The following is a 13,216-nucleotide window of genomic DNA, read 5'->3' on the forward strand; positions in this document are numbered from 1 at the left end:
CATTTTGGTTGAATAAACAAAGGAAAAAATAAAATTCACGAAGCAAATAAATGATGGGACACAGTTTTTCTAAACAAATTACGAAAAAATGTGGAGCTAAATATGGAAATGGGATCTATATTTTGGGACACCCAAAATGGAAATGGAAACTATATTTTGGGGTGGAGGGAGTATGTCATATTATATTTAACTTATATTTATGTATATGAAATTAATTGAACTTATGTGAATTTTTGTAGGCTTACTAAATCTTATTAGTCCTTATTTGAACTTATTTGAGCTAGATCTTATGGTTTAAGAGTGTGAGACCTTATCTTTACTAAATGAACTTATATGAACTTATTAGACCTTATTGGAACTATTTTTTTTTCTAATAAGCACTGAACAAAAAATGAACATATTAGATCCATAGTATAAAATCTCAAAATCTTCAAAGAGATTAATCAAGATAAGGTGGGAAATTGTTTTAATAATGCAACCTTTTAGCCATTTGCAACGAATAAGCTAACCATTTAGTTATTCCTAAATAATGCAAGCTTTATACCAAAATTCCTACAACAAGTCAAATTGACTGGTAACTTGTGAAACAGGTTAAAAAAGGTTTGTAGAAATCTACAAAAGCTACTCACTCCTTCCTTCCTCACCCTACTTCCCACCCCCATCTCCTTCCCCTTCCCTAGCCCCCGAAACAACCTTCACCACTGAAATAACCAAAATCGATCGAGAACCCACCCACCCCACCCCTTAAACTACTAAAACCCATCCTTGAAACCACCAAAACCACCCACCCCACATTCCATTGCCATGACTGCCGGAGAGAGGAAGAGGAAAGAGAATTTGCGTGCGATCTCAGAGTTGACAACATCAAAAATTGAGTGTTTTGGGAATTTGAGAGAAGATGATGATTTCCTGGTGAAATGATAGAAATGGTCAAATGACGAATGAAGTGAGCTCTTCAGTGAAAGAGATAGAGGAAGGTGGTGATGGTGGTTCGTAAAAGAGGGAGAAACTAAGAAGGTGGTGATAGTGGGGGTGTTGGAGAAGGGCGAAAGTGAGAAGATGAGAGATTGGGTCTGCTCGTTCCATGAACTCCATTTTTCGGGGATGGGGGAGGGAAGAGGTGGTGACTTGGGGGTAGGGGACTAAGGGGAGGGGGGTTTTCCGGTGGGTAAGGTCGTAGGGGACTGGGGGTGGGGAAGCGTTCTTGTGGAGGGAGATAAGGAAGAGAGACAAAAAAAGATTTTTGTTTTTTTAATTCAACAAAAATTAAAAACTAACATATGAAGTTGTGACAAGTGTCCCGGGCAACTTGTTTATCAGGTTTCTATCCATTTAGAGAATTTTTTGTTAAAAATTGCATTATATAGGATTAACTAATAGGTTAGCTTATTTGTTACCAATGGTTAAAAGATTGCATTATTAAAATAAAAAAAATCCTTGTTTTTTTTATTGAAAAGATAAGGTGAATAATTAGCGCCTTGAGATTGTTACTTCCATTAGATAAGGGTCCAAGTACGAGGCTGTCAAAGATCCGGTTGAGCTTCTACTTAGAAGAACCAGAGTGTAAGATTTTATGCCACTAATTAAGATGGAGTTTTCACCATTAACACAGATCTCAGAGTGTTTCATCAAACCAAAGCATGAAGTAGAAGAATCAAAGCAACCCTATCACTTATCTCCTTTCGACATATTACTTCTTTCTGGCCACTACCTTCAGAAGGGTCTCCTCTTCACAAAACCAAAACAAGACGTCTTATCAATATCCTCCTCTATTGACAAACTCTTAGAAAGCCTTAAACACTCTCTTGCTCTCACTCTTGTCCATTTCTACCCACTTGCTGGTCAACTTAACACAATTGTCGACAATGATCATGGTCGTAGCTTGGTCTATGTCGATTGCAACAAGGGTCCTGGTGTGCGCTTTGTGCACGCTACGCTCGATAACACGACATCAGATATCATCTCCCCGCCTCGCGTTCCTGCTGCGGTTAACACCTTCTTCGACCACAGCCATGGGGAAGTGAATTATGATGGGCATACCAGGCCGTTATTGTCAATTCAAGTGACTGAGTTGATTGATGGCATATTTATAGGTTGTTCTATGAATCATGCTATTGTGGATGGGACCTCATTCTGGCATTTTTGGAATGTCTGGTCTGATATACATCGAGCAAATAACGCTGTTATCACACGCCTACCGATTCATAAACGTTGGTTTCCTGATGGGTATAGCTCTAAAGATATGTATCTACCATTCATTGATCATAAAGAATTCATATACAGGTAGGTGTTTTCCAACTATATATCTTTGGTTCCCTATCCCAAATTTTGTTTTGTTTATATTATGGACTGCCTATCATGAATTTTTAAATAAGTAGTTCATGAGAAGGGATTTAATGAAATAATCTTAGGGAATAAAAACTATATGCATTCCTAAGGGCTGTATATAAGAAGTTAAAAATGAAAATAAGTTGTATTAATTGATCATTTATTACATCGATTGATGCAAAATTTTTCCATAAATTCACAACTTTTTTCCACTTTTAAGGCTTTATTTGGGGAAACATTTTAGCTACCTTAAATGATAGGATGCTAACATATTTTAGGTGTTAAATGATTAGCAATGTTTGGGGAGCACCTAAAATAAAATTTCAAGTGGCTAAAATGACTTAAATGATAAGTTAAAAAATTTACCTTTTCACAATCAGGTGACTAAAATTTTGAAAAATCTTTCCAAAATTTTGACAACTAATTTTGCTAAAATAATTTATCAACTTAATCAACTAATTTTTGCCAAACAATTAAACTAATCAGTTACCTTATCAGTTTCAATTAACTTATCAGTATTAGTTTATTTTCACCTAGTAATACCAAACAGAGTCTAAGTAGTGTATTTTTGTCTTATATGCAACTCTAAGGACTGCATATAGCATAACCTATAATCTTATACTATTTTTGTCAATGTGTTCTTTCTATTAGAGAATATTTATGATGCACAAATTCTAAGATGATAATGGTGCACAATAAATTATTAATACGTGTTTTGACTTTGTACAGTATTGCTATATTAAGTATGACCAAGATTTATTTACAAAAGCTTACAAATAATTTTACTACGTAAATTTTTTTGATTTGTTTATAATATTTACATTTACCAAATTTATATCAACTTCCTAAGAACTTTAGGAACAGATAATTGAAGATATTAAAGGTAGAGTCGCGCCTGATTATGAGTGTAAAAGTCAATTTGTTGAATTTACTAAAAATGGAAATAACTTGAAATATTGATATAATGAAGGTATATCTAATATATGATTCAGATAATATAAAGTATGGTATTCTTACTGTTAAAACTAAATTTCGCATATATTATTACGATCATCATCTATTTGCTTGGTTTAGTTAGGAGACTTAGGACCCCCAAATTTAAAATTCTAAATCCGCCCCTGATAATGCTACTAGACCACAAGGGGAAAAAAGGGTACGTAAAAGGCAAACTTCAATCCTAAGGCTAAATAAAGTCAACGTTTGCTTAGACATAACATGTACTTCCTCCGTTTCTAAATAAGTGCAACATAGAGAAGTGGCACACATACCAAGGAATCTAGAGAGAGAAAGTTAGGGACCACATTTAGAAGAGAGATTAGGCAATTTAATTAAATAAAACTCTTAACTAATTGCACCAACACTTTATGCCCCACCACTTTCCACATGCCATCCACCCCAACAATGCCACCAGCCCACCACCGAGTCAGCAGACCACCGCTACCACCACCGAAAAATCTCTTTCCCCTCCCCCACGTACCCCTTCCCACCGGATACCACCCTCCTCAAAACCTGCCCACTGCAAAACACCCTATCATCCCTCCCCCACCCCGGAAACCAACATTCCAGATGGAGAGAGAAAAACACATACAGAAGAACCACATAATCGAAACCTGGGTACGTTGAAGCAATGATGGAGAGAGAAAAATCGCATTCTAGGGCAAAGAGATAAATTTAGCATCCAAATCTGAGGGTAGCGATCGAGAATGAAGGTAAGTGCTTTAGGGTTCTTCGAGGTTTTAGATTTTAGGGTATTGCGATGTTCTTTGAGGTTTTAGGTTTTAGGGTTCTTCGATTTAAAATCGAAATTGTAGATTGTTGTCGTTGAGGTCATGTAGGACGATGAAGATGATTTCTTTGCTTAGTAAATTGAAGAGATTAGTTTCCACCATTGTTACTTTCTGCTTCTTCATTTTGAGAGAGAGAGGACTGGGCGTGGTGGCGGGTGGTGGTGTCGGATTGGTGGTGGTCGCATTGGTGGTGGTGACAGGTTGGTGGTGGTCGCATTGGTGGTGGTTGTAGGTTGGTGGTGGTCGGGTTGGTGGTGGTGGCAGGTTGGTGGTGGTGGCAGGTTGGTGGTGCAGAAGGAGGTTGGGTGGGTTGAGTGAAGAAGAGGGGGGTTGGATGGGTTGAGTTGAGGAGAGAGAGGGGTTGGGTGGGTTGTTTAATTAATGTTGTTTAGATTGGTTAATGATAAATTAATTAAGTTGTTGAGTAAATTAAGTAATGGCATTTTTGTAAATAAAAGAAAAAAAATTTCCATTTTGAGCTATGTTGCACTTATTGTGACATTTCCTAAAATGGGAAATGTTGCACTTATTTTGAAACAGAGGAAGTATATCATTATTTTGTCAAAATTCCAGGTATGATCCACCTCAATTGGTAGGTAGATTCTTCCATTTCTCATTGGAGACAATAACAAATCTCAAAGCCAGAGCTAATGAAGAAATTGGCAATACCAACAAGGTCTCCTCCTTTCAAGCTCTCATAGCATTTGTTTGGAGGTCTATCATACAAGCCAAAGGGTTAAACCCTAACCAACTAACACATTGCAAGTTAGCTGCAAACAACCGGACAAGATTAGAGCCTCCCTTGCCTGAAGAATACTTTGGCAACTTACTTTCAATCCTAGTATCAACTACCACAGTTGGCGAATTGCTCGAACAAAGCTTTGGGAAGACAGCCTTATCATTGCGCCAGTTAGTGGTAAATCATACAAACAAAGACGTGCACAATTTCGCACATTCATGGTTCAAGTCTCCTTTTAGCGCTAGATTTGATAGACTGTTGGTCAAGGAACCAAACAGTACACTGCATGTAGGAAGCTCGCCGCGATTTAACATATATGGGAATGAGTTTGCAGGAATTGGGAAACCAATTGCGGTTCGTAGTGGGGTTGCAAACAAGTTTGATGGGAAGCTGAATTTGTACCCAGGAAATGAAGGAGGAGGAAGTGTAGATGTGGAAATATGTTTACCATGTGATTCCATGAGAGCACTTGAAGCTAACGAGGACTTCATGGCTGTTGTATCTTCTCCAAAATAAATGACGTCGAGCTATTTTTCTGCAACATCCTCTACAGTATCGTCAGCGTAGTAGAGTTTAACCACCAAGTTGAGGATGGATTGGTAAATCAAGCCGATGTTTTATGCATGGTCTACTATTACACATCTATCTTTGAAGACGTTTTACAACCATTACTAGTCTATTTTCATATTATTTGTGTACTTTCCTAATACAAATTTTAATTTACATGAGACATAAGATCTGTGTATAATAAGGTCTTGTGGCCAATGTATTGTCACTCAACCTTATCATCTAAGAATGTATATTTATATTGTAAGCTTTTGATAAAGTGAGCCCTGGTTCTTCCCTTGAAGTGATTTTGTACACACGTTTTTCTTTTGGGGGGTGGGGGTGGGGGAAGGGTTGAGGAGATTGTAGAGCATTTTTCAAATGAGGAGGGTGATGGTTGTAAAGGCTACTACAAAATTTCGACATGCAAATTTATATTTTATAGTTAAGTGTATTGTACATGCTTTGAAGGTAGAGATGATTAAAGGGCATGCAGGTCACACTCAAGAAATTCAGCTCATTATGTTGGGCTGGCTGGTAAAAACTTTAGGCCAATTTTTAGAACCCAAAAACCGCTATTCTACGCCAAATATAGCATGCTTTTATGGCGAAAATCAGGTCGAGCCAAATTTCAAACTAAAAATCCAGTTTTGAGGTGTCGAAAGCTGGTCCAATAAAAAATCGAGCCTAGTTGGATCGGGCTTTAAAATTATACTACCCAAACCCACATTTTGGGGACCTTGATCAGCTCTAATCAAGGTTATCTCTTTTCTCATTGTTAATTTGTACTCATTTGTGGAGCTCCAAATAAGAAAAAAAAATTAAGAAATGCGTGAAAAAGTATGTTATAAGTTTTTAACAACATTGTCTGGGAAGGATAGGCTACGAGATGATGGTGGTTGGTATGGGTAGTTGGCCAGCGAAGGGTGACAGGGCCGCGGAAGTTGACAATGATGGTTGGTTGGCAATGGCAGTGGAGCTAACAGTTGGTGGTGATGATGTTGACTATGGTGGCTAGCGAAAGATAGAGAATATTTATGGAAAATTATCAAATTACCGTTCTCGTTTAGGAAACTCGTCATATACCTTATAATTTGATTTTTTTCCCTCTATATAGCCTTACTACTGATGGAACATTAACACTATTCAAGTCTTTTTCTCTCTCCTCCCACCTTCGTCTACTGATGACATTATAAACCTTCAAACTTTCTCTCTTCTCCCATCTCCATTAGAGCTAGAAATGGGTCGGACCGGCACGAGGGCCAACTCGGCACGGCATGATTTGAGCCCGGCCTAGCACGAGCCCGCTATGAGCACGGCACGGCACGTCGACACGAGTGGTGGGTCGTGGGCCATGCATGAACAACATTCTAAAAGTTTGGCACGAACCCGGCATGAGCACGACGGGCCAGCCCACAAGTTGGCACGCTTATTTTGGTTAAAATTTCATAATATTGAAAAATTTGTATAAGGCACGATGGCACGGCACGGCACGTGGGCCGGGTCGTGCATGGGCCTTAGATTTTACAACTTGGCACGAGCCCGGCACGACACGTTATGGCACGAGGCACGCGGGCTTGGCACGTGGCACGCGGGCTTGGCACGTGGCCGTCACGGCACGACCCGTGCCCACCTCTAATCTCCACGCATACATTTCTCTTTCCTCCCCTCTTCATTTTCATTTTATCGTGCATACCTTAAAATTTTGAATTCATCTTCTCTAATTTCTCAATCAAAGGGTTAAGACCCATAAAATCCTCTTTTTCTGCATCTTTCCATCCAATCTTCATCTTCATCTTCACCTTCACCTTCACCTTCCTCCATATAAATCAATCAATCTCCCACCAACTTTGTTCTTGTCTCACTAGATCTTGCCTTTAATTTGTTTTGCTTTGTACTCCACTATTTAACATAATAATAATCGAAAAATAAGAATAAGTAGCACTTTCTTTGTACTCCACTATTTAACATAATAATAATCGAAAAATAAGAATAAGTAGCACTTTCTAGGCAAAGTTTTTTTTACAACGAGAAATCGTGAATTAATGAAAAGAGGAAGTATAGCCTAATGCTAATACAACGAAAACTAAACGAAACTAACAAACCTAAATGAGATTTATGAGCTCGTACAATCCATCTAAAAAAAAGATAAGTAAAAAAACAAAACAATCTCATTTAGGAAGGGAAGCGTTGCTAGCTGGTCAGATCCTATTATGGTAAAGGCAAACGTCGGACGACTAATGAAGATGGTAGAAGAAGCGGATGGCGTTTACGATCTGAACAACATACGCTCGCCGCATGAGTAATCCCAACAAACTCCTATCATTTGGGATTATGGGCTCATGATCTTTTGAGAACTCACATTGATGTTTATTATAACAATCATATTGTTATAACGGATGACGTGAAAGAGAAACAAATATTGAATGCAAAAACTATAAAATCAGACAACAGATTTACGTGGTTCACCAATTTGGCTACATCAACGGCAGAGAGAGGGAGAATATTATATTATGAGAAGAAACCAGATTACAGAGAGAAAATAGTGTTTTTCGTAGTTAAAACCCTAAGATATAAATAAACTATTTATACCCCCGTTCAAAAAATGCGTTTCCGCGTTATCGGGTAGCCGCCCGATCGGGCGGTTTTTACTTCTTCCAGACTTTGTTGCGCACCCGATTGGGCGCGATCGCCCGAGTTGTTGTTCGGTGTCTCGCCCGATTGGGTGATCAAGCCCGATGAGATCAGGCGAACTCTTTTCACTCTAATTCTCAGCGCAGTTGCGGGCCCAATCGGGCGGCCTTGCCCGACCATATCGGGCGGTACCCCGAAACCCACTTTTGACGCATTTCGTCGAACACATTCAAGGCATAAATTTTAAAAATCTCCACCTTGACTTGAATCCTCTCACAATAACCAGAAAACAAGATGCATTGATCACAATGCCCAGAATCTCCCAAACACCAGATTTGGCCCAAGAAGATAACCAGACCAGATTAGTCCCTAAGGACCCAGAATTGCCCAAGAGGGCAACTAACAATCACGAATATTGTAAGTCCAACAATGTTGGAACTTACTCTGCGGAACCGGCTTGGTGAACATATCAGCAGGATTATCAGCAGTTCCTACCTTCTTCACCTTAATCCTTGTCTCACTCCTCAGAAAATGATATCTGACATCAATATGCTTAGTCCTCTCATGATGGACTTGATCCTTTGCTAGACATATTGCACTTAACTGTCACAGAACACAGTTGCTTGATCATGATGTAGACCCAAATCACTGATTAACCCCTTTAACCAGATTCCCTCCTTAGCTGCTTCTGTCAAGGCCATATACTCTGCCTCAGTAGTAGACAAAGTTACAGTAGGTTGTAAAGTTGCTTTCCAACTCACCACAGAACCACCAAGAGTAAACACATATCCAGTCATAGACCTTCTACCATCTACATCTCCAGCATAATCAGAATCAGAATATCCTGCAACTAAGCAAGCCATATCACCTCCATAAATGAGACCAATATCTGACGTACCTCTAAGTACCAAAAATCCTCTTGACTGCCTGCCAATGCTCCTTACCAGGATCACCCATGAACCTACTAACCACACTGACTGCATGTGCAAGATCCGGCCTAGTGCAAACCATAGCATACATCAGACTCCCTACTGCACTAGCATACGGAACCCGACTCATGTACTCCTTCTCCTCAGCCGACTTAGGTGCAAAAGCCACAGACAAATGACTATTCGAAGCACTTGGAGTATCTATAGGTTTTGCTGTTGACATGCCAAACCTTGACAATATCTTCTCAATATAACCCTTCTGTGACAAGAAAAGTTTCTTCTGAGTCCTATCCCTATAAATTTCCATCCCCAAAATCTTCCTTGCTGCACCCAAACCCACAAAAGCACTGAGAAGTTCCTTCAATTTCTGAACATCTGACTTGTTCCTGGCAGCTATCAACATATCATCCACATATAGCACTAAGTAGATAAAAGACCCATCTGTCAGCTTGTTATGATACACACAACAATCATATGAGCTCCTGTTGTAGCCTAGCTTCATCATATAGCTATCAAACTTCTTGTACCATTGCCTTGGAGACTGCTTTAGCCCATATAAGGACTTCTTCAACTTGCAAACACTGTTTTCTTTTCCTGGAACCTGAAACCATCTGGTTGAGCCATATATATCTCCTCCTCCAACTCTCCATGTAAGAAAGCTGTTTTTACATCTAGCTGCTCAAGCTCAAAATCCTGATGTGCAACTATCGCTAGTAGCACCCTGATGGAAGTATGTCTGACTACAGGCGAAAAAATCTCATTATAGTCTACACCCTCCCTTTGTGTGAACCCTCTTGCAACCAGTCGAGCCTTATACTTGACCCCTTCTTCAGATGTCATCCCCTCCTTTTTCTTGAAAACCCATTTACAAGTAACAATTTTTCTCCCTGAAGGCTTAGACACAAGCTCCCAAGTCTCGTTCTTATGAAGTGACTCCATCTCTTCCCCCATTGCAGCAAGCCAATGGGTAGACTCCGTACATGTAACTGCTTTCCTATAGGTTGATGGTCATAGACATCCACCTCTTCAGCAACCTGCAGTGCATAAGCTACCATATCTTCAAACCCATATCTAGTTGGAGGTTTACCAAAATTTGTCCTTATAGGACGTTCCCTGCCAGGCTAGGCGCCTCCTCACTAGGCGTCGAAGATGATGGTTCTTCAGAACCAATGTGTTGATGACATCACTCTCATCATGAGTGACTTGCTGCTCCACCTGTTTATCAACACTACTACTATCTGATACCTCAATGGACATCATGAGAATTAAACATAGAATTTTCATCAAAGACTACATTTCTACTAAGTATAACCCTTTCCTCAGATGGAGACCAGATTCTATAACCCTTAACTCCATCTCCATAACCCACAAACACTCCCCTTTTAGCCCTTGGTTCTAGTTTTCCTTCATTCACATGATAGTAGACATTACAACCAAAAACTCGCAAATCTGAGTAATCTGCAGGCTTACCTGACCACATCTCATATGGTGTTTTGAGATTGATCCCAGAATGAGGTCCACGATTTATCAAATAACATGCTGTATTGACAGCTTCTCCCCAGAACCTTCATTAGAGAGCATGCACCGAGCTCTCTCCAGAAGTGTCTGATTCATTCTTTCTGCTATACCATTCTGCTGTGGTGTATTTACAGTGTGATGCCTAGCAATCCCTTCATTTTACAGAACTCATTGAACTCAGACAAACAAAATTCCAGACCATTATCAGTTCGTAGCCTTTTGATCTTCTTCCCAGTTTGATTTTCCACTAATGCCTTCCACTGCTTAAAATTCTTGAAAGCTTCACCTTTTGACTTCATGATAATCAACCAAGTCATTCTTGAATAATCATCTATGAAAGAAACAAAATACCTGTGACCTCTTAAAGACTCCACGCGTGAAGGACCCCAACAATCAGAGTGGATATAATCCAGAGTACCTTTTGTTCTATGAATGCCCTTAGGAAACTTGCTACGATGTAATTTCCTAAGAACACAATGCTCACAAAACTCCAGGTTTGTGACCTTATGGCCACACAGAAGATCTGCCTTGGAGAGGATTTGCATTCCTCTCTCACTCATATGACCAAGTCTCATGTGCCATAGCTTGGTCATATCCCCTTCTGAACCTCAGACGATGCAATAGAAGCTGAACCTGAGATAGTAGAACCCTGCAGAACATACAAAGTACCACGCTTGACCCCCTTCAAAACCTCCTTTGAACCCTTGCAGACACACACAATTCCACCACTCCCTCTGAAACTGAAACCCTTACTGTCTAGTAGACTAAGTGAAATCAGATTGTTGGTCATCTGTGGAACATGCTAACATTTTTCAAAGTATAGAAATATCATCATGAGTCCGGATCTTGATAGAGCCTATTCCAACTATCTTACAGACTGCACTGTTAGCCATCGAAATATTTCCCCCATCTACCTGCTCATAAGTAGTAAACCACTCCCTATGAGGACTCATATGATATGACGCTCCAGAATCAAGAACCCACACATCACTATATGTTTTCTCATTTGCCACTAGAGCAAGGTCATCCTCAGAATTCGAATTTTCTGCTGCAACAGCAGCAGAAACCAGACCCAGATTTTTCTCCTGATGCTTCTTTTTAGGACATTCCTTCTTCCAATGCCCCTTTTCCTTACAGTAGTTACAGTATCATTAGGTTTAGGACCCCCTTTAGAATTTCCAGATTTCTTAAATTCTTTTTACCATGTCCTTTACCACCACTACTACTGGCCACTAACCCAGAAGACTGATTTTTTGTACTACTACCAGATGCCTTATGGCGCAATTCCCTAGTATGCAAAGATGATCTAACTTCTTCTAGGGACACAGAATCTTTACCAACAATGAAAGATTGCACAAAATTTTCATACGATATAGGTAAAGAAACAAGCAGAATTAAAGCGGCATCCTCATCCTCCACCTTCACATCAATATTACGCAATTCTAATAAAATTGTATTTAATTGATCAAGATGATCTCTAAGAGGCATACCTTCCTGCATTCGCAGACTGAACAGACGTTGCTTCAAAAGCAACTTGTTGGTTAGAGATTTTGTCATGTACAAACTCTCTAATTTCAACCACAGACCAGATGCGGTTTCCTCCTCCGCGACTTCAGTGATTATGTCATCTGCCAGACACAACATAATCGTTGAATGAGCTTTCTCCTCCAGAACGGCCATCTCAGCGGTGACTAAATCCGTTGCTTTCTTTGCCAACGGTGCCCACAACCCCTGTTGCTTCAGTAAGCCCGCATCTTGATCTGCCACAGACTAAAACTATTCCTCCCAGTAAATTTATCGATTTTGACATTCACCCCAAACATCTTTCTCACACAGATCGATAACCAGAGTTCTTGTTACCAATTTGTTATAACGGACGTGAGAGAGAAACAAATATTAAATGCAAAAACAATAAAATCAGACAACAGATTACGTGGTTCACCAATTTGGCTACATCCACGGCAGAGAGAGGAGAATATTATATTATGAGAAGAATCCAGATTACAGAGAGAACAAAGTGTTTTTCGTAGTTAAAACCCTAAAATATAAATAAACTATTTATACCCCCGTTCAGAAAACGCGTTTCCGCGTTATCGGGCAGCCGCCCGATCGGGTCGGGCGACATCCGCGCGATCAGGCGGTTTTTACTTCTTCCAGACTTCGTTGCGCGCCCAATCGGGCAAGATCGCCCGAGTCGTTGTTCGGTGTCTCGCCCGATCGGGCGACCAAGCCTGATGGGATCGGGCGAACTCTTTTTCACTCCAATTCTCAACGCAGTTGCGGGCCCGATCGGGCGGTACCCCGAAACCCACTTTTGACGCATTTCGTCGAACACATTCAAGGCATAACTTCTACACATATTATAGATAATATTATTCATAACATAACAACTAACATCAACCATGTTAATTACTATTACATTAACTTATTATATGATAAAGACTACATAAAAAACAATTTTCTAAAATATATATCTTGAATGCAATAATCTTAGTCAAAATTAGATAATGTCTTGGAAAAAATATGAACTATATAAGATCATAGATTTTGGAAGATATTATCATATTTTGTTAAATAAGATAATTTTGACTTATCAATTAAAAGAATATGATAATATATCTTAAGATATGATCATATTTTTGTAATATGGGAAGAAAATATGTATTTCAAAGAATATAAAGATTAATCTCCGTAGCCTTAGAGATTATGATTTTCATATTTTAGATCTGAGCTTA

General features: G+C 39.5%; 1 protein-coding gene across 1 annotated transcript; it reads left to right on the top strand.

The window, feature by feature from the left end:
• Positions 1–1,444: 1,444 nt before the first annotated feature.
• LOC109136289 (hypothetical protein) lies at positions 1,445–5,455 on the top strand. The gene is made up of 2 exons (XM_019252247.3): positions 1,445–2,283; positions 4,689–5,455. The coding sequence occupies exons 1-2, from the start codon at positions 1,574–1,576 to the stop codon at positions 5,368–5,370; spliced, it is 1,392 nt and encodes a 463-aa protein (XP_019107792.2). The 5' UTR covers positions 1,445–1,573; the 3' UTR covers positions 5,371–5,455.
• Positions 5,456–13,216: the final 7,761 nt, after the last annotated feature.

Source organism: Beta vulgaris, chromosome 1 (genome assembly GCF_026745355.1).
Source record: "Beta vulgaris subsp. vulgaris cultivar EL10 chromosome 1, EL10.2, whole genome shotgun sequence".
Lineage (NCBI taxonomy): Eukaryota > Viridiplantae > Streptophyta > Magnoliopsida > Caryophyllales > Amaranthaceae > Beta > Beta vulgaris.